At 50.6% G+C, this 20862-nt stretch overlaps 1 protein-coding gene, 1 non-coding gene and 1 pseudogene across 2 annotated transcripts; 2 read left to right on the plus strand and 1 right to left on the minus strand.

The window, feature by feature from the left end:
- Positions 1 to 2640: 2640 nt before the first annotated feature.
- LOC132236089 (gasdermin-C-like) lies at positions 2641 to 4014 on the plus strand. Its single transcript, XM_059699500.1, has one exon. It carries the CDS (start codon positions 2641 to 2643, stop codon positions 4012 to 4014), a length of 1374 nt encoding a protein of 457 aa, XP_059555483.1.
- An 11089-nt stretch (positions 4015 to 15103) lies between these two features.
- LOC132234218 (RNA transcription, translation and transport factor protein-like) lies at positions 15104 to 15918 on the plus strand (annotated as a pseudogene).
- Positions 15919 to 19314: 3396 nt separating this feature from the next.
- On the minus strand, positions 19315 to 19421 carry LOC132236202 (U6 spliceosomal RNA). Its single transcript, XR_009453169.1, has one exon. It is a non-coding gene; the product is annotated as a U6 spliceosomal RNA (small nuclear RNA).
- Positions 19422 to 20862: the final 1441 nt, after the last annotated feature.

A 20862-nucleotide genomic window follows, 5' to 3' on the forward strand; every position in this document is an offset into this window, starting at 1 on the left:
GGATCCCTGTGACATGAGGTGCAGTAGGTCACCCCTCCTGTGGAGAAACCTGAGATCAGCAGGTGGCACACCTTCTACTTGGCCCTTCAGTAGGAAACCTGGACACTCTTGAGCCTGTGCCCTGCCCCCTGCATTTATTTGCTCAGCTACCTCCTAGACCAGGGGTGGGCAAACTTTTTGACTCGAGGGCCACAGTGGGTTCTTAAACTGGACCGGAGGGCCGGAACAAAAGCATGGATGGAGTGTTTGTGTGAACTAATATGAATTCAAAGTAAACAGCTACACTAATAAAAGAGAAACATGATAATTGGCGTACGACCGCTACCCTTCCCATTGGCTAATCAGCAAGATAGGCAAATTAACTGGCAGCCAAGATGGCGGCCGGCAGCCAGGCAGCTGATGCGAACAGGGAGGCTTGCTTGCTTCAGTGACGGAGGACTCCAAACCTTCCCCGCCTGACTTGCCGGCCTCTCAGCTGCAACTCTAAGCAACTATGTTGCAAATATAGAAGCTAAATAAAACCCCAGAAACCTGCTTTACTCAGCCGGGCTTCAGCCAGCTGGACCGCAACATTGTATCAAATACAGACGGTAAACAAAGGCCAGAAACCTGTTTTTAGCAGCGGAGGCCTCGGACCTAAAGCTGGCCCAGAATAAAAAAAGAAAAAAGAAAAAAAGGAGTGGTTGGGAGCTTCAGTCACCCGTCAGCCTGAAAACTGCCCTCAGCCCCTCAGCCAGACTGGCCAGGCACCCCAGTGGGGACTCCCACCCTGATTCAGGGCAAACCAGCCAGCCCCCACCCGTGCACCAGGCCTCTATTCTATATAGTAAAAGGGTAATATGCCTCCCAGCACCGGGATCAGCGGAGCCGCGAGGCCTCCCGGCACCGGGATCAGCGTGACAGGGGGCAGCGCCCAAACCCCCTGATCGCCCTGCGGCTCTGTGTGTGACAGGGTGCAGCGCCCCAACCCCCTGATCGGCCCTGCCCTGAGTGTGACAGTGGCGGCGCCCCAACCCCCTGATTGGCCCTGCTCTGTGCATGACAGGGGGCAGAGCCCCAAACCCCTGATCCGCCCTGCTCTGTGCGTGACGGGGTGGCACTGCAACTTCCCTATCGACCCTGCTTTGAGTGTGACGGGGCGGTGCCCCAACCCCCCAATGGGCCATACCCTGAGCATGACTAGGGGTGGCATCGCAACCTCCAGATCCGCCCTGCTCTGTGCATGACAGGGGGCGGCGCCCCAACTCCCCAATTGGCCCTGCTCTGAGCCCGACCAGGGGCTGCACCTAGGGATTGGGCCTGCCCTCTGCTACCCGGGAGCAGGCCTAAGCCAGCAGGTCGTTATCTCCTGAGGGGTCCCAGACTGCTAGAGGGCACAGGCCAGGCTGAGGGACCCCCTCTCTGCCCCGAGTGCACAAATTTTTGTGCACCGGGCCTCCAGTCATTACATAAAAGGGTACGGTCTTTTTTTTTTTTTTTTTTAGTTTTATTCATTTCAAACGGGCCGGATCCAGCCCGCGGGCCATAGTTTGCCCACAGCTGTCCTAGACCCTTCCTCTCAGACCCCACAGCTACCCTCTCCTGAGCCAGGCCACCACCAGCCCTTCCAGGGCGACAGCCCAGCCTGGTCTCCTGGCCCCCACCAGTCCCCATTGGTCCCATCTCAGTTCTCCCAGGCCCCTCCTGTGTCCCTTTCCCAGCCTGGCATAGGTGTGTGGGCAGGGAGGGGTGGCTGCTACATGCCACGCCACCACCCTCTTAGGTGGCACAGAGCCCTGCCCAGCCCCACCAGGCCATGCCAGTGACCGCTCCCTGCCCTCTGTCGCCTGCCAAGTCCTGCAGCCAGGCACAGCCTGTTCTGAGCCTCTGCTGTGGATTGTATTTTGGTGGTTTCTTCTCGGTAGATCCCGCCCTTCCACCTCTCTTCCGGGAGCAGCAGGAAAATCCCGGAACTGGAGCCGCTGGGAGCCTTTCCCAGGCTGGTGACGGGCTGCCCTGTCTCCTGGGCCCAGGCTCCACCTGGGTAAATGGAGATGCCAGCTTGGGCTCCCCAGCTGCCCCCAGGCACTGGCCTCACATGTCCCTGCACAGAACCGTCAAAATCACATCTGTGACGGGAAGCTGCTCTACACTCCCCTTGACAAGACAGCGGCAATGCTGATGTTCGATGCTAATAATAGGAGGAGCAGGGTGGGCTATGGGAACTATTTGCACTAATGGCACAGTTTTCCTGGAAACCTAATGCTATTTTTAGCCCTTGTTCAAGATACATGTCATGACTCAACTGAGAAGGACTTAAGAGGTAAGACCGTGATCCAGAGCTCAGCCCCAGACCTGGTCTGGATGAGGCGAGGGCCTCATCTGCTGCTTTTTACAGGATATGGCCCTGGAACTTGAGTCGGGGACCTGCTGGTAGGAAGAAAACACGACCAGCAGAGTCGCACTTCTCTGTTCTCTGGATTTTGTCTGACCTCAGGCAGTCTGGAGATTGGAAGGAGCCCTACCCATTGCAGCCTTTCTTTATACGACAAGACAGTATACAACTGGGAGTCCAGAGAGCCGCCCCGACCAGGTGCAGAGCTGGGGTTTTAAAGGCTGAAACCACATCCTGATAGACAACCGTGCAGGGCAAGCAACAACATGCCCTCCATGTTTGAGAAAATTACCAAGAAATTGGTCAAAGAGCTCAGAGACCGACAGCTCAGACCTGTCAGATGCTTGGTGAGTGCCACCAAGATACACCGGTTTTCTCTCATACAGAGGAAGAAGGCTCGCTCTCGGTTTTGGCAACTACCTGAGGAGCCACTTGATGTCTCCCTCATGCACATCCTGGAACCAGGTTCTTCGGTCCCAGACGTGGCTGGGGAAGAGTCTCCCGTCTTCACTTACACTGTGGTCAGGAAGCAGCAGGCGGCTGGGAGCGTGAATGCTGGGGCAGAAGTGGGCATCTCAGGGGGGATGGCTGTGTGCCAAGAGTCCTCCCTCCAGTACCGGATTGTCAGCACCCCACATGAAACCTGGACAGAGCTTCAGAAGAGGAAACTGCCGGACTCAGAGCCGGCCTTCCTGAAGCAGTGCCGGGAAGCAGGGGTGAATCTGTATGTTGTGACCGACACCGTGGAGCTGCTCAACAGCCCTGTGCTGCAGGATTTAAGCAGCAAGAAGATCTCAGGGAAACTCTCCAACCCTCTGGATATTTGGGTCAAGGGTAAAGCAGAGGCAGAGGCTACCGAAAAGAGAGAGAAGCAGCTGACAGTGCCGAAGGGCTCGGTGCTGGCCTATAGGAGGAAGCAGCTGGTTTTCCGCAGCAGAGGCTGGGACATTCTTTACACCGCAGACGATGGTGATCGGAAAACCTTTCCAGCAGGCTTCAGGTACATGGCAGATGATGAAGAGCAAGGCGTTCCAGTATGCCACATGATGCCTGAAATGAATTTCTGGATTCTACAAGAGGAGGTTTCCCAGGAGGTAGAAGCGGCCAAGCTCTCGAAGGACATGCAGAACGTTGTGTTCTCCAACCTCCTGGCCATGCTTAGGGACCGTGAGGCTCTTCAGGACCTCACGGACGAGCTTGAACAGGAACCCTGCGGTCATTTGGACGGCCCTGGTGGCACCATCCTGACTGAACTGCGAAAGGACTCCTGCTATCCAGAGGTTGGCTCAAAGTGCCTCCTCCTTTACCTGCTTGAAGCCTTAATGGTGCTGAGTGACATCCAACATGATCTGCTGGCTCAGTCCATGGAGAGGAGGATCCTCCTTCCGCAGAGGGACCTGGTGAGGAGCATCCTGGAGCCCAACTTCAACTGCTTCCAGAACATTCCCTTTACCCTCCAGCCTGAGCTCCTCGCCCAACTCCAGGAGGAGGGCTTGGCCATTACCTATGAGCTGCTGGATGAGTGTGGCCTGGAGATGGAGCCGAACAGCCCCAGGTCAACCTGGGACCCGAAAGCCAAGGAGCCCCTGTCTGCCCTCTATGGGGCCCTCTTCCTGCTGAACCAGCTGGCTGAGGCCTGAGCCCTGGGCGGGGGGGGGGGGGGGGAGGGGGGGGGAGGCCAGGCAATTAGTCCAGTGAGGCTAGGCAGTCCTGGTCCGGTCCTTTGCTGCAAACACCCCCAAGCTGTTCTCTGTATCTGTGAGTCTGTATCTATTCCACAAAGAAGAGATGTCTTTGTCTTTGATTTATTTCGCTTCGCACAAGATCTTCAAGGTTTGTCCATGTTGTCACGAACCACAGGCGACTCTGGCTGCTGCGTGGGGGATGGGTTGGAAGGTGGGCTGCCCACGTGGATGTAGGGAGAACATTGAAGGAGTTTCTCCAATTGCCCAGGCACTCAGTGGTATCTTTTAAAAGATCAGTGGTACATCTTAAAAGGTAGGAGCTTGAAAAGTAGATCTATTTGATTCTGGTTGGAATAGATCCCAGGAATACTTGGGGTATATATATGTAAACTCACAGGACCTCATCCTTGTGCTTCATCTAATGAATGACCGTGACTGGCCCTATTTTCTAATGAATTTATAATTTACACCCAAAGGTGGCAGCATTGACACACAGAAGGAAGCTTGCTGGTGATGGCAGACACTTTCCTTGATTTGCTTTGGGACTTCTGCTCTCCCACCTCCCGCCCCGCCTTTCCCCTGCTCCTTTGCTGCCTCTCTGCTGCATTTAACGTAGAATAGGCTGGGAGAAATGGGGCTGGGACAGAGGGGGTCAACACCGGCTTCCTCTAGAACCTTCCTTTTAAACACTGCACTTGTTGTGTTGAGTAAAAGCCATAAAGAGCTCTGGGAGGTAAGAGTGGGTTATGGGGAACTTAGAGCTGTTTCCAGTGTTTCCAGAAACGCCAGCCCTTCTGCTGGGATTACTATGGATTCTGTGGGAAACCTGTTGTCTCATACTGAGCCCAGGCAGAAGCCGTGAAGAGCTTGAATGTCGCTCAGTAAGCAGGGTATATAGTTTCTAAATGAATTCAGCCAAACACAGGAACTGTTCAAAATATTGCAACCTTGGTCAACCCATTGGAAAGCAGGGCTGGTGCAAATGATAGGGGGACTTATAATCTGATAGACAGAGCACCTGCATTAATCTGAAAAATGATCAGATTATTTTAAATTTTAGAATACGTACACTAGTACTTATGTGAATAGGGGGTTAGTTTTTCCTAAGTTTCCTTTCCAAGGCCTGTGGGAAGCAATTGAGGAGGTGACTCAGCTGTGAACCCAGCAAGCAGAACCAATAAGCATGGTCAGACCGAGCCACCAGGAGTCAAAACATCATCTCATCAACATCATCTCATTACCTGATGATTAAGGACAATAGCTGACATCTGGGGACCTCCAGGGCTGTGCATAGCTGCATTCCATTCCCAGCCTCACCCCAGCCCCTTCCCCTGTATAACCCTGTCCCCCGGTAGAATGCTTGTAAGCGCCCTCTCTTCTTAGTTGGCTGGCCTTCTCAATAAATGTCTTCTATGATTCAAAAAAGAAGAAGAAAAGATATGTGTCATGTTCTTTTTATTATTATTGATTTTAGAGGAAGGAAGAGAGATGAGAGAGAAACAGCTATTGGTTGCCTCCCCTACATGCTCCGACTGGGAGTTGGACCCCCACCCTTTGTTGTTGTTAATCCTCACCCCATTGATTTTTTAGAGAGAGTGGAACAGAGGGGGAGAGACAGAGAGAGAGAGAAACATTGATGGCAGAGAGACACATCGATTGGTTGCCTCCCACACATGCCCTGACTAGGGCCAGGGATCAAGCCTGCAACCAAGGTACATGCCCTTGACTGGGACTCAAATCCTCAACCCTTCAGTCTGCGGGCTGATGTCTAACCACTGAGCAAACTGGCTAGGGCGAACCCCCCACCTTTTGGTCTATGAGACAACCCTCCAACCAACTGAGCCACACTGACCAGGGCTAAACCTAAAACTTTAAACAATATTTTATTTACTAGAGGCCCGGTGCACAAAAATTCATGCACTCAGGAGGGTCCGTCAGCCCGGCCTGTGCCCTCTCGCAGTCTGGGACCCCCTCGGGGAATGACCACCTGCTGGCTTAGGCCCGCTCCCTGGGGATTGCGCCTAAGCTGGCAGTCAGACATCCCTCTGGCAGCCCAGGAGCTCTTGGGGGATGTCCACTTGCCAGGGGGGAGCAGGCCTACCTGCAGTCGGACATCCTTAGCGCTGCTGAGGAGGCGGGAGGGGCGCCCACCACCACCGCTGTACTGGCAGCCATCAGCCTGGCTTGTGACTAAGCAGAGCTCCCCCTGTGGGAGCGCACTGACCACCAGGGGGCAGCTCCTGCATTGAGCGTCTGCCCCCCTGGTGGTCAGTGTGTGTCATAGAGACGAGTGATTCCCAGTCGCTCTGCTGTTAGGGTCAATTTGCATATTATCCTTTTATTATATAGGATGGAGGCCTGGTGCATGGGTGGGGGCCCCCAGCCACTCAAGCTCCCATTGGAGGCTGGCTGGAAGCAGGTATCTGGGATTTATTTAGCTTCTATAATTGAAACTTTGTTGCCTTTTGGGGAGGCCAGAGCAGGTGGGAAGCTTGGCTTCCTCCATCGCCAGGGCAACCAAGCCTCCTGCTTGCTCCAGCTCCGTGGCTGCCAGCCGCAATCTTGGTTGGGTTAATTTGCATATAGTTGCTCTGATTGGCTGGTGGGTGTGGCTTGGGTGTAGCAAAGTTACAGCCAATTAGCATCTTTGTCTTTCATTAGTGTAGATTTATTTTTTAATAAAGTGAGAAAAGACAGACACAAAAAGCCACAGTGATTTCATTTGTGTAAAATGTCCAGAACAGGCAAGTCCACAGAGACAGGAAGTGGGTTCATGATTTTTGGGGTCCAGGGAGGGATGGGGAGTGACTGCTGATGGGAATGGGCTTCTTTTTGGGGTGGTGGAACATTCTGGAATTAGATAAGAAGTGATGGTGATGGTTGCACAATATGGTAAATGTACTAAATGGCATTGGATTTAAAAGGGTGGCTTTCTTCTTAATAAAAATTGAAAGGATGATGGGACCAAATTTGTGTAGAGTCTGGTACACAGCGAGTACTCAATAAATGCACCAAGGAATGACTCACCAGCCTGCGGGGTGTGGAGGAGGCCAGCACTGGCATCTCCTCCCAGACTTAGGGATTTGTGCAAGTCTTCATTCCTGTCATTGTCGCTAATCCCCTTGACAAACCCTCCCTGTGAGTCACCCCACCTCATTGTCCCCCTTAATTCTCCAGAGGAAACCTGGTCTTAGACTCACTTGGAAGGAGGAGAAATGGGTTTATGTGCTTTAAAAAAAATCCTCACCAAGGATCTGTTTTTTATTGATTTTTAGAGAGGGGAGTGGGGAGAAGCGAGGAGGGGAGGGAGCGGAGGGAGGAGAGGGAGAGAAAAACATCAATGTATGAGAGAAGCATCGCTTGGCTGCCTCCATATGTGCCCCATAGGGGATCAAGCTGGCAGCAGAGGCACACGCCCTGACTGGGAATCAAGCCTGCAGCCTGTGGTGCAGGGACAGGGCTCCAACCAACCGAGCCACCTGGCCAGGGCTGAGAAACGGGTTTAAAGCAAAGTGTGATGGAATCAAGTCAGAAGTGAGGAAGAATGTGCCGTGTCGCTCAAAGCTCGATGGGGTGAGCTGGGCCAGGGACGGGGTGTGGACAAGTGGCTGGAGCCCGGTGGCTCTGGTCCCCACTCTGGGCTGCATTCGTTCCCTCTGTCGAAGCCGCATAGGGCCCCTCCCCATGTGGGGTTTGGGGTTTGTGGGCAACCCTAGAAGATGCCTCTCACGGAGACTCAGTTTCCCCTCGTGGAATGTGAGGGCAACAGCTTATTCTCTCCCCTGCCTCAGTTTCCCTTTTGTGACCTCTTGTGAGCCTGCAGAAGGCCCAGATACCCATGACAGGGAGCTTGTCCTGTGCTGGGCACTCGTCTCGGGGCCACGGAGACCTCCGTGTCTGGGGTCCCAGGACGCCCGTGCCAAAGGCCCTTGGGAGACTTTCCAGCAAGAGGTTAGCAAGTCCCCAGAACAGACTCCCAAAATGACAAACGGGGATGCTCTGGCATCGCCTAAAGTTTTACCTGTACATTCAGAGCGGCACCCACCCTGCAGGTGCGGGGGCCATGTAAGGGCTGTGGGTCCCAGCCCTGGCCACTCCCGGCCCGAGGCCATCATCCCAGTGACTCGGCCCGAACCCTGTGCAACTTGCAGACCTTCACCATGGACCCCAGTCCCCGTCTCCTGGGATGGTTTTACCTTTTGCCGCGACCTGGTGCCAAGCACGCATGGCAAGAAGCCAGCTTACAACCTCTCCTAATCGGGGCCAGAACCAAAGAGGGTGGGTGAGTAAGACCCTTGCCTGGGCAGGAAATTTAAGAGAGCGCCAGAAACCCGCACTCATCATGATAACATGTGCTGAGGTCTTTTTTAATGGCTTCAAAGGCAGCTTTGCTTAAAAAAAAAAAAACTAAAAAAAAAACACACCCAAGGATATCGTTTTATTGATTTTAGAGAGAGGAAGGAAAGAGTGAGAGAGACACAGAGATGTGAAAGAGAAGCATCAATTAGTTGCCTCCTGCACACACCCCAACCAGGGACCAAACCCCCAACCTGGGTGTGTGCTCTGATCGGGAATGGACCCCACAACCCTTTGGGGCACCAGACGATGCTCTGACCGCTGAACCACACCAGCCAGGGCTGTGCTGTGAGTTTCGGCAGGAACTGTTGTAGATTCACATGCAGTTGCAAGAAATAACGTTTTGCCCGGTTTTCCCCAGTAGTAGCATTTTGCAAAAACGGTTACAATGTCACAACCGCAACATGACGTTGCTACAATACATCTTATTGGGAAGTCGCCGCTTCCACTTGCATCCACTGTGCTGTTCCCAGTTCCTTGCTTGTCCGCCCTCAGGTCTCAAAGCGAACAGTGCATGTACTTAACCCAAGGGAACTCAGCTCGCCCTCTGTTCTCACCGGGAAACGGAAGCAGGGAAGACTGGACTGTGGAACCGGGTCTTTCAGAATAACTTTCTGGCCCGATGGACATGTTCTTCATCTGCAGCCACGGGTGGCTCTGGAGCATGTGACAGGCGGCCAGTGAGAATGAGAAACAGAATGCTTCCGTTGCTACATTTTCATTGATATAAATTTATTTAGCCTGGCAGGGCGGCTGGGGCCCCAATGGGGAACACAGGTCCATCCCGCCCTTTTTAGGAGAAATTGCTCAACCTCGGCGTTGTCCTGTGTTTTGCCCTGGGTCCTTGGATGGTCCCCAGCCAGGGGTGGGCAAACTTTTTGACTCGAGGGCCACAATGGGTTCTTAAACTGGACCGGAGGGCCAGAACAAAAGCATGGATGGAGTGTTTGTGTGAACTAATATAAATTCAAAGTAAACATCATTACATAAAAGGGTACGGTCTATTTTTTTTTTTTTTAGTTTTATTCATTTCAAATGGGCCGGATCCGGCCTGCGGGCCGTAGTTTGCCCACGGCTGGTCCCCAGCTCTCATGTCCTCTGTCTGTTTGTCCCTCTAGGCACACATGTGGTGCTCAATAAGAGCTCATGGAGGGAGAGGCCAGGTGACTGAGGTCTCTGGGTGGCTTTCTAACCTCCAATCTGTGCCCTTAGTGTGAGGTAGGGCTCGCCCCCAGGCCGCCCTTGGCCCATCTGTAAAATGGGGTGGGGGCATCCTCCTGTCTTCCACACCCCTTGCTGGCGGGCTCCCTTCGGGTTTCATTCTCTGTACTGGCCACCTGGATTAATACACTTCGCAGCCGCGGGTGGCATCTCGGTGGGGTCGCCGGGACCTCCACCCGAAATCGAGGTGCGGAGGCAGGGGACAAGGACCCAGCGGGGATGGAGCACCCTGCACCCCTGCATTTGGGGCCTGGGGCAGGGAGGAGGCGGCAGCTCCAGATGGGGAAGCAGGCTGGAGCTGCCAAGTCACTTGCCCACAGGAAAACAGCTCATGTGTCTACAGCTGGAGGGGGTTCTCTAGAAGTTGCTCTTTATTCATTCGGATCTCCTCTGCCTGTCCGCCTCTCTCTGCTCGATCCGTGCCTCCCCCCCCCCCCCCCCCCGCCTTCTGGTCATAAAAGCAATATGTATTTTGAACCACTTTATTTCCCAGAATGAAAATATATAAAATGTGTGTGTGCTGTGGGTTTTAACAAATCTGTAAGTGAGTACATAAGGTGTCCACACTGAGGGGAGGAAGCCATTACGGCTCCTCCCACTGGGGCAGGCGGCCCCAGGGCAGGTCTCGTCTACAGAGGAGCTCTCCAGCTGTGTCCTGCCCTGTCAGGTGATGTGACCGTCGCCGCAGGGTCGTGTCTGTGGTTTGTTTTGCCTTCTCAGTCCGGCAGGTCCCCCCCTGCCGTGGCCGGGTTGCTGGTGGAAGCTGGGGAGGGCTGATTTCTCCACGGGAACAGCAAGAATTTGGGGGTTGGTGTTTAACGGGGACAGACTTTCAGTTCGGGAAGATGAGAAAGCTCTGGAGCTGAATGGTGGGATGATTGCCCAAGAGGATGACTGGACCTAATGCCCCTGAGCTGTGCCCTTAACAGTGGTGAAGATGGCGAGCATTTTGAGATCTTGCTTCCTGGCATCGTCATCAGTTTGGTGCAAATAAACTTACACAAAAGCATGTTTTTAAGTGGTTAAGATGGTAAAGTTGTGTTAAGTATATTTTTACTACAATTTTTTTTAATATATTTTATTGATTTTTTACAGAGAGGAAGGGAGAGAGATAGAGAGTTAGAAACATCGATGAGAGAGAAACATCGATCAGCTGCCTCCTGCACATCTCCCACTGGGGATGTGCCCGCAACCCAGGTACATGCCCTTGACCGGAATCGAACCTGGGACCCTTCAGTCCGCAGGCCGACGCTCTATCCACTGAGCCAAACCGGTTTTGGCATTTTACTACAATTTTTTAAAAAAGTAAAAATAAACCAAACAAACCCCACATAGGCTCATTCTGGCTCCATTCCTAGGTGGCTGGGGCCCGTCTGTCCGCATCTCCCCGCTCCCAGGCACGGGCCTTCCACGGGGACAGGGTTCAGAAGGGCCGGGCTTCCGGGGGGACTTTTCCCGGCCAGTCGCGTCCAGACCGTTCACAAGAGCCCACCCAGCCCGAGGTGTCAGGAGCGGCCCGCCGCCGCCGCCGCCGCCGGAGCGCCTGGAACCGCGGGAACGGCAGCCGTGGCCGCTCTGGGGTTGTGCGGGCCGCGGGGCTGGCTCTGCAGCGGGAATGAGGCAAGAGCGGCACCGGGATGGGGGCTGGCAGGTGGCGCCAGCATTTGGAGGACAGAGGGGCCCCGTGGAGAGAAACAGGTGGGGCAGGGCTGGACGCCGTGCTGCCACCTCCTCCACGTCACCAGCCAGCCAGGCAGAGCGGCTCCCGCTTTCCAGGCCCCCCCCCCCCTTTCACGCGGTGCGTCCCGCCGCCCCAGACGACAGCGACCAGCCTCTCCGGAGCCGGTCTGCCGAGCTGGCTCCGGCAGGTCCCCGGTGACATGTGCCCAGCGCCGCACTCTGCCCCGGGCTGCACGCTCGGACTCCGTCTCTGCTCAGTGCGGGGAAAGCAAGCCAGGCCTCCTCGCTAAGGACAGAACCTCGTTACCGAAAGGCGTTCGCACTGTCCACACCCCTGTGCGCGGACATCCCATTCTGTGCGCAGGCCAATCCCGGTCGGACCTGACCGGGTGTGAGACTATAAATGGCCCGAAGATGAAAACCAGGCAGAGTGGCCTGGGGAGCTCAGTGGTGAGAGCCTCCTCCCTACACCAAGGTTACGGGTGTGATCCCCGGTCAGGGCACAACAAGACTCAACCCATGAAGGCATGAGTAAGAGGAACCACAAACTGCTGTTTCTCTCCCTTTCTTCCTCTAAAATAAATTAACAAAAAATTTAAAAATAAATCCAGGCAGACTGCACTGGCATCGGCTGCCTAGCCTGGGCCCTACTTATTTGGGGTCACTGACCCACGTGAAGGAGGGCCCCCTCCTGGGCCAGGATGCCTGGGGTTGGCCTGTTAAAAGCATTGCCGCCTTTGACCCCCACTAACGTAGGCCCAGTGGAATCTCGAAGCATCAGCCCACAGCGGGTCTCACGGGCAGACGGGAACCTTGCCCTCTGCCCTCCTGTGTTCTGTACCTGGGGACCTGCAAATTAAATGAATAAAAGACATTTTAACAGGAGGCGTTCTTAATTTACATATTTATTAATTCAATTTTTAATTTTACATGCTGGGGCGTTACATAAATAAGTGAATGCCCAAAGGAACCATGAGGCCTGAGAACTTACAGACACAGTGATAGGGAACAGAGGGCAGCAATGGCCGCTTACGGCCCAGCAATGAACTTCAGGGCCGGTAAAGGGGCCCTCGGAGGACAGACAGGAGGGATAGCAATTGTGACAAAGTCTGTCTGGGAGTGGTTCCCACTTCTCTTTTCCAAGAAGAGAAAATTACAGCCGATCACAGGAAGGGATTTATGACCTTTATTTATTTATTTATTTATTTATTCATTCATTCATTCATTCAAGAGGCTCTGCTTTTAGGCAGATAACAGATTTTTTTAAAAAATATATATTATTGATCTTTTACAGAGAAGAAGGGAGAGGGACAGAAAGTTAGAAACATCGATAAGAGAGAAACATCGATCAGCTGCCTCCTGCATACCTCCTACTGGGGATGTGCCCGCAACCAAGGTACATGCCCTTGACCGGAATCGAACCCGGGACCCTTCAGTCCGCAGCTCTATCCACTGAGCCAAACCAGTTAGGGCTAGGCAGATAACAGATTTTAGGAATTCAAATGCCTTCAGCTCAAAACAATTCTTATGCCAAAGTAGCATATTTTGGGGTGACATATCCTGGTCCCTGCAGTTGCTCTCCCACCCAGTATTTTGCTAACTGTCCAATATTTTTTCTTCAACGTCATGCATGTTTGGTGTGAATGATATCTCTGTGTGACAGCCCTGGTGTCCCAGAGTCAGGGTGATGGGGTGGGAAATGACATTGTCCCACCTGCTGGCCAATGAGGGTTTTAGAGAAATTGTAGAAGCTATAAAAATAAATTTAAATTCCTGGGGTTGGGCACCATATCTGAGTCTCCATCAACCTGGCTCCCATTGTTCGCCCAGCCCTGTGGATTCTCTGAGACTCTGCCCCACCCAACTTGCAGGCTCACTCAAGTTGTTTCCAGTGGCTTTTCCATGCTAATGGCCTATCTTGGCTCATGCTTCAGACTTTGCTAAAATCTCTCCAACAAGCAACATCTGGCCTCAGTGTGCTCCATACCCCTCACTAAGTGGCTCCAGGCCCAGCACTAATGGCAGCTGGTCTTGGTTTGCAGGTTGGCCTTCCCTGGGCACCTCCCAGCCCAGCACAGGTAACAACCATCTGCAGATCACTTTGTAGTTCATGCCAGGTGGCCCCAGGTAGAACACAGGTTGGCCTACACCTCCTGGGAGGCCCCAGAGCCAGTGCACCCAGTGAACAGCTTCCGGTCACGTTGAAGGACCGCCCAACCACCTCCACGAGCAACACGCTCACGGGGAAGACTCAGCTCAAAGCCCACTGAAGTAAATCGTACTTCATGGGGTGGGCCACTGCACAGCCGATTTCCACAGTGTTAGCCGCCAGTGCTTGTAGCCAAGTGTCCTGGGGGTGAACCCCTCCCACGGACATGCCAACAGCAATCAAGGCTAAACTACACCAGGAGGGTGCACACAGCCCACACGGGCACAGCCGGAGAGCCCAGATCGGGTGGACGGGAGGCTGTGCCCCTGGGCCCTGCAGGACACCTATCACACTAGGCCACTCTGCCAAGCTGAGGAGATGTGGCAGCTCTACCTAACACAGAGGAACAAACACAGGGCGGCCGCCAAAAAGAAGAGACAAAGAAACACGTCTCAAATGAAAGAACAGAAAAACAAAAACCTCCAGAAAAAGAACTAGGCAGAATGAAGACAAGCAATTACTAGACGCAGAGTTCAAAACACTGGTTATCAGGATGCTCAGTGAACTTAGGGGAAGAGCAGATGAACTTGGTGAGAAGTTCAACAGCATAAAATAAGACATGGAAACCGTAAAGAAAGAACTAGTCAGAAGTGAAGGACACTCTAACTGAAATGAATAATTTACAAGGCACAGTAGAATAGATGAGGCTAAGAATGAAATCAGTGATTTGGAACATAAGAAAATAGGAAACACCCAATCAGAACAACAAAAAGAATTTTTAAAAATTAGGATAGTGTAAGGAGCCTCTGGGACAATTTCAAGCATACCGACATTTGCATCACGGGGGTGCCAGAAAGAGAAGAGAGAGAGAAAGACAGCAAGAAATTGAAAACCTATTTGAAAAAATAATGACAGAAAAGTTCCCTAACCTGGTGAAGGAAACAGACATCCAAGTCCAGGAAGCCCATAGAGTCCCAAACAAGATGAACCCAAAGAAACCCACACCCAAACACATCATAGTTAAAATGCAAAAGGTTAAAGGCAAAGAGAGAATCTTAAAGCAGTAAGAGAAAAGCAGTTAGTTACCTACAAGGGACCTCTCATATGACTGTCAGCTGATTTCTCAACAGAAACGTTGCAGGCCGGAAGTGATTGGCAAGAAATATTCAAGGTGATGAAAAAAGCAAGGACATACATCTAAGATTACTCTGCACAGCAAAGCTCTCATTTAGAATCCAAGGACATATGAAGATCTTCCTAGACAAGAAAAAGCTAGAGAAGTTCATCACTAACAAACCAGTATTCTGTGAAATAGTAAAGGCTCCTCTGTAAGAAGGACAGCCCTGGCCTGTGTGGCTCAGCTGGTTGGATGTAGTCCCATGCACCAATGTCCTGCATGTTTGAGACTATAAATGGCTTGATTCCTGGTAAGGGCACCTGCTTGGGTTTCAGGTTCAATCCCTGGTGGTGGTGGTGGGGGGGGGTGCAGAAGGCAGCCAATTAATGTTGCATCTCAAATTCATACTTCTTTCCCTTCCTCTCTCTCTAAAAATCAATAAACAATTCTTTTAAAAAAACATATTAAGAAGGGGGAAAAAAGATTAAAAATATGAACAATAAAATGGCAAGAAGGGGAGCTTCGCCGCCAGCTGCTCCTCGCCTCTCTCTCCTCTCCCGGCCGGAGCCCGGGGGACAGAGTGGGAAGCCAGGACCATGTTCCGCCACAAGCTGACGGCCCTCGACTACCACAATCCCGCCGGCTTCAACTGCAAAGACGAAACAGAATTTAGAAACTTTATTGTTTGGCTTTAAGACCAGAAAATCAGACACTACAAGATTGAAGGCAGAGGTAATTTAAGAAACATCCACAGCAGTGACCGGCCCAAGTTCTTTGAAAAGTATCTCACAGATGTTAGCTGTCCTTTCAAGATTCAAGATCGACAAGAAGCAATTGACTGGCTTCTTGGTTTAGCCGTTAGACTCGAATATGGAGATAACGCTGAAAAATATAAGGACTCGGTATCTGATAATACAAAAAATGCTGACAATGCAGCTAAAAATGCAGAGCCATTGATCAATTTGGATGTTAATAGTCCTGATTTTAAGGCTGGTGCAATGGCTTTGGCTAACCTTCTCCAGATTCAACGTCATGATGATTCCCTGGTAATGCTTAAGGCAATTCGCATTTTGGCCCAGGAACGCCTGACACAGGAGGCAGTTGCTAAAGCAAATCAAGCGAAAGAGGGGTTGCCTGTCTTGGTTTTGACACAGGAGATGCAGTTCTTAATGAAGCTGCTCAAATTCTGCGATTGCTGCATGTAGAAGAGCTCAGAGAGCTACAGACAAAAATGAATGAAGCCACAGTAGCTGTCCAGGCAATTATTGCTGATCCAAAGACAGACCACAGGCTGGGGAGAGTTGGAAGAGGAATCTGTTAGGATCTCAGCCTCTCACCTGTTTAGTACAGCTGGGAACCATGCACAGGTGGTATGTGTTTCAAAATCAAACATCACATGTTCAAGGGAAGAGTCCCAGAAAATGGACTGTTTTAGAGATTTACCATCATTGCTTTTTCTTTAATAAAGCTTGGGAAAGGGGTGAGGGGGAGGCAAGAAATACATATGTAGTAACAATCGAATAAGAAAACAAAATAAAGAAGCAGAAAAATAATTAATTCCTGGCTGTGTAAACAGCGCCATCTAGAGGCCACTGCTGGCTTGGGTGGGGGGCTGCGGTGGTTCAAGGACTCCTGGGGGAAGGTGTTTGATCAGCAAACAGCAAGAAATGTCAATAAGGTGAAGCAAAAAAGGCCTGGTGACCTCCCCTTGGCATCCTGGGGCCAACATGGGCTCGCTTTCTGCACTCACAGCGAATTCTGTGTCTTGGAGAAGATGCCAGACCTGAAGGTAAAAGTGTAACATTACGTCACCTGAACTTCACCGCGATATGCTTTACTTACAATGGCCCGCACAGATCCTGAGTGTAGTGTGATGCATAACTTAGGCAGGGCCCTCCATCACCCCACCCCATCAAGATCGAGAGCACAGCAGGTTGGAGCATTGTCCCATCCACCAAAAGGCTGTGGGTTCGATCTCTGGTCAGGGCACATATGTAATGCAACTGATCGCCATGTTTCTCTCTCACATAGATTTTTTTCTCTCTCTTGCTTCTCTCTTTAAAATCAATAATTAAAAAAAAAAGTCCTGCCGAAACCGGTTTGGCTCAGTGGAGAGAGCGTCGGCCTGCAGACTGAAAGGTCCCAGGTTTGATTCCAGTCAAGGGCATGTACCTGGGTTGTGGGCACATCCCCAGTAGGGGGTGTGCAGGAGGCAGCTGATTGGTGTTTCTCTCTCATCGATGTTTCTGACTCTGTCTCTTTCTCTTCCTCTCTTTAAAAAATCAATAAAATATATTTAAAAAAAAAAAGTCCTCGGGTGAGGATTAAAAAAAAATCTAGAACATTCCTGCCTCCCAGGAAGTTCCCTCCATTCCCCCCAGAAGCTGTGCCTGTTCCAGAAATTCATCTGGTTGGGACCACACATGACGTCCTTCCTCGTCGCCTGTCGAACGAGTGTGACCTTACAAATGTATGCCATGAGGTAAGAGAGTTCGTGCTGAGAGAAATTTGAAATATTTTTTAAAACTTGAAACATAAAAACCTGTATTGATAGATGCATTGATTTCTTCCCTGGCTGGACATGGAAGCGTGAGATATTTATTGGTTTATTTATTTAATATATTTTTATTGATATCAGAGAGGAAGGGAGAGGGAGAGATAGGAATATCAATGATGAGAGAGAATCATTGATTGGCTGCCTCCTGCACACCCCACACTGGGGGGTTGAACCTGCCACCCAGGCCTGTGCCCTGATCAGGAATCGAACTGTGACCTCCTGGTTCATAGGTCATCACTCAACACGGAGCCACGCCGGCCAGGGCAGTGTGAGATGTTTAAAAAATAAATACAGATCATGTAAATTATCAGAGTAACTTAAGGACCACCCATGAGTCCTGAAAACGCTGATTGGAAATAGCGTGGTCGTCAATTCACCAGCTTTTGTGTTTCAGGCTGATTTTGCTAACGAGGAAGGAGCTTTCTCATCAATATGATCAGCTCCACCTTTTTCAAGGCTCTGACACTTGCAAGAGGGAGGTCTGGCAGGCCCCTCTCCAATCATCAGCTGATTTCTAAACATGGATACTTACAAATTAAAAGTGGCTTCCAATTTAGGGATTCTTACAGAAAGCTTTCAGTTCTAAATATAATCAAGTATATTTACAGAGAAGGGCATATGCCAGGATTGAGATATATTTGGGGGTTGATAAGGTTGAAAATCCCTGCGGACAGAAGAGACGGTGTGTGAAGACAAGGAAAGAATCAAATGCAAGGGAGGGCTAATTGTTAGAATAAATTCTCATAGCTAAGAGGAGACGGAATCAAGAATAACACGTAATTCTTTTGAAAAGGCAGAGCCAGTAAGCCAACGTACAGTGGCGGGAGAGTGGCTTGATAAAATTATATTACAGCCACAGGGAGAATGTTATGCTTCTGCTACAGTAACTGTGAAAAAACATTGGCCATGTTTGGGTTATAATGTGAAATGGGAAAAAATAAACAAAATGGTTTATGAGCTGATATAAAACAATATGTATTTTGGGTGGTGTGGCACACGGTGCAATACACATATCTTGTAACATAGAAACCCAATAAATTTAATTTAAAAATATGTACGACTGGCCCTAACCGGTTTGGCTCGGTGGATAGAGCGTTGGCCTGCGGACTCAAGAGTCCCAGGTTCGATTCCGGTCACGGGCATGTACCTTGGTTGCGGGCACATCCCCAGTGGGGAATGTGCAGGAGGCAGCTGATGGATGTTTCTCTCTCTCTCATTGCTGTTTCTAGCTCTCTATCCCTCTCCCTTCCTCTCTGTAAAAAATCAATAAAATATATTTAAAAAAAAATGTACGACTGGAAAGGAATTGTGCAGTAGTTAAAGTAGTTGTATTAAGATAATTAAAGAAGCAATCTGTCCTTTAATGTTGGTATATTTGTATTTTTTTGTTTTTTAAATCCTCACCTGAGGATACTTTTTTCCATTGATTTTTAGAGAAAGTGAAGGAGGAGGGGGAGAGAGAGAGAGAGAGAAATATCAATGTGAGAAGACATATAGTTTGGTTGCTTCCTGAACACCCCCCAACCAGAGGCAGGGTTCAAACCTGCAACCCAGGTACATGCCCTTGACTGGGAATGGAACCTGAACCCTTTTGTGAGCAGGCCGACACTGTAACTACTGAGCAAAACTTGCCAGGGCTATATTTGTCTTTTTAAAATATATATATTTTTTTATTTCAAAAGGAAGGGAGAGGGAGAGAGATAGAGACATCAATGATGAGAGAGAATCATTGATTGGCTGCCTCTGCACACTCCCTTCTGGGGATCGAGCCTGAAACCCTGGGCATGTGCCCTGACTGGAATCCAACTGTGACTTCCTGGCTGATGGGTAGATGCTCAACCACTGAGCCACACCGGCAGGGCAGATTTCCCTCTTCTTGAATCCTCTAGCCAAGTGTAACCCAGTTTTCGACTTGTCTGCCTGACTTTTTCTCAGTGACTTCTAGGAATTCTCTATAAATTCTAGATCTGACCTTTTTATCAGTTGCATGGATTACAAATACCTCCTTTGTGATTTGCCTTTCACTTTCTTAATGGTGTCTTTGAACAGTTCTTCATTTTAATATAACCCAGTGCATCACTCTCTTCCTTTATTGTTATGTGACCTATTTCAAAAATCCTTACCACAAGGTTATAAAAGTATTTTTCTGTATCATATTCTTTTCTTTAAAAAAAAAAAAAAATGGAACCCTTCACGGATATGCACGTCATCCTTGTGTAGGGGCCGTGCTAATCTTCTCTGTATCGTTCCAATTTTAGTACATGTGCTGCCGAAGCGAGCACCTGTATCATATGCTACAGTGTTACTGTTTTATCTTTCATATTCAGGTCCGTAGTCCTCCCCAAATTGCCTTGTGTACGGTGTGAGGTAGGAGTCACATTTTGTATTTTTTCAATAGTGATATCCAGTTGTCCCAGCATCATTCATTGAGAAGTCGTCCTTTCCGCACCGCAGTGCGCTGCCTCCTCTATTGTAAATCAACCCTCCAGATGTGGATATGGTCTGTCTTGGGCTCCTAGTCTATCCATCTGTCTGTCCTTCGGCCCCCTTTTTATTGACAACGGCTGTTTAAGAAGTCTCGCTAGCAACACGGACAGTATTGTGTGTGATGAGAATCCACCGTGTACAATCGTTCTGTTGCCCCCCATCCATGCATCTCAGGGTCTGACTATCATTGGTAAATTTGCCCGAATCAGTAATTTCACGAAGAGTTACAAACTCGGTGATATCATCTGCTTCACCAGCCTTCCAAGCGTGGTGAGCCCAGAGCCCTCCAACTTCACAACGAATGCGACGCCATCTGGTGGCGCCTGGGCAGCCCGTGTGCATTCGAATTTCAACTTAGCGGCCACGTACGAATTCCATTGCAGGTGGGCGGTTGCTGGGACCCTCCATGAATCCCTCAGACATTGGATGGCTCCCGAGGTTTCCCTCTGTCTGCTCAGAGCTGCTTAGAGCTGCTTAGAGCTGACCTCTCCAACACCCATTACCAGGAAAGAACTGATGGCGGAAAGCTACCAGGTGAGAAGTATCAGGAGTCAGAACACCAACCGAGAACAAGAACTTAAACAACTAGACCAAAGGATGAGGGTGGGCTGTGCAGTGACTTCAAATTCCTCCCATTCCAACAGCATGCCCCTTTGCAGTGGGACGTTGAGGCCTCTCCCACCCAGAGGGGCAGTCTGCTCTCCACCCCTCTGCCCCTGGGTAGGCATGGCCCTGTGATTTGCTTTGAGCTATAGAAGGTGGCAGAAGTGAGGTGTGGGGATTAGACCTCCATACGTAAGGAAGCCAGTGTAGCTTCTTTAAAAACAAAAACAAAAAAAGCGAACACACATATTTTTATCAATTTCAGAGAGAGAAAGGGAGAGGGGGAGAAGGATACAAACATCAATGATGAGAAATTGTTCAGCTGCCTCCTGCACGGCCCCTAGTGGGGATGGAGCCCAGAACCCAGGCATGTGCCCTGACCAGGAATTGAACTGTGACTTCCTGGTTCATAGGTTGATACTCAACCACTGAGCCACACCTGCCAGGCACCAGTGTAGCTTCTTGAAGGCTGGGCTAGTGCGTGGAGAACTAGCCAATGAAGCCATCTTGCACCTTCCAGCCCAGCCCTCCCAATCCTCCAGGTGTCTGTCTGCGTTCTCATTAGTTACTGTAGGTGAGATCAACACAGAACATGCCCAGCCATCCGATAGAATCATAAAAATGATGGTCCAT

Source organism: Myotis daubentonii, chromosome 5, assembly GCF_963259705.1.
Source record: "Myotis daubentonii chromosome 5, mMyoDau2.1, whole genome shotgun sequence".
NCBI classification, from domain to species: domain Eukaryota; kingdom Metazoa; phylum Chordata; class Mammalia; order Chiroptera; family Vespertilionidae; genus Myotis; species Myotis daubentonii.

Coding starts and splice junctions, on each gene's coding strand:
- LOC132236089 (XM_059699500.1), top strand. CDS start 2,641: ATGCCCTCCATGTTTGAGAAAATTACCAAGAAATTGGTCAAAGAGCTC.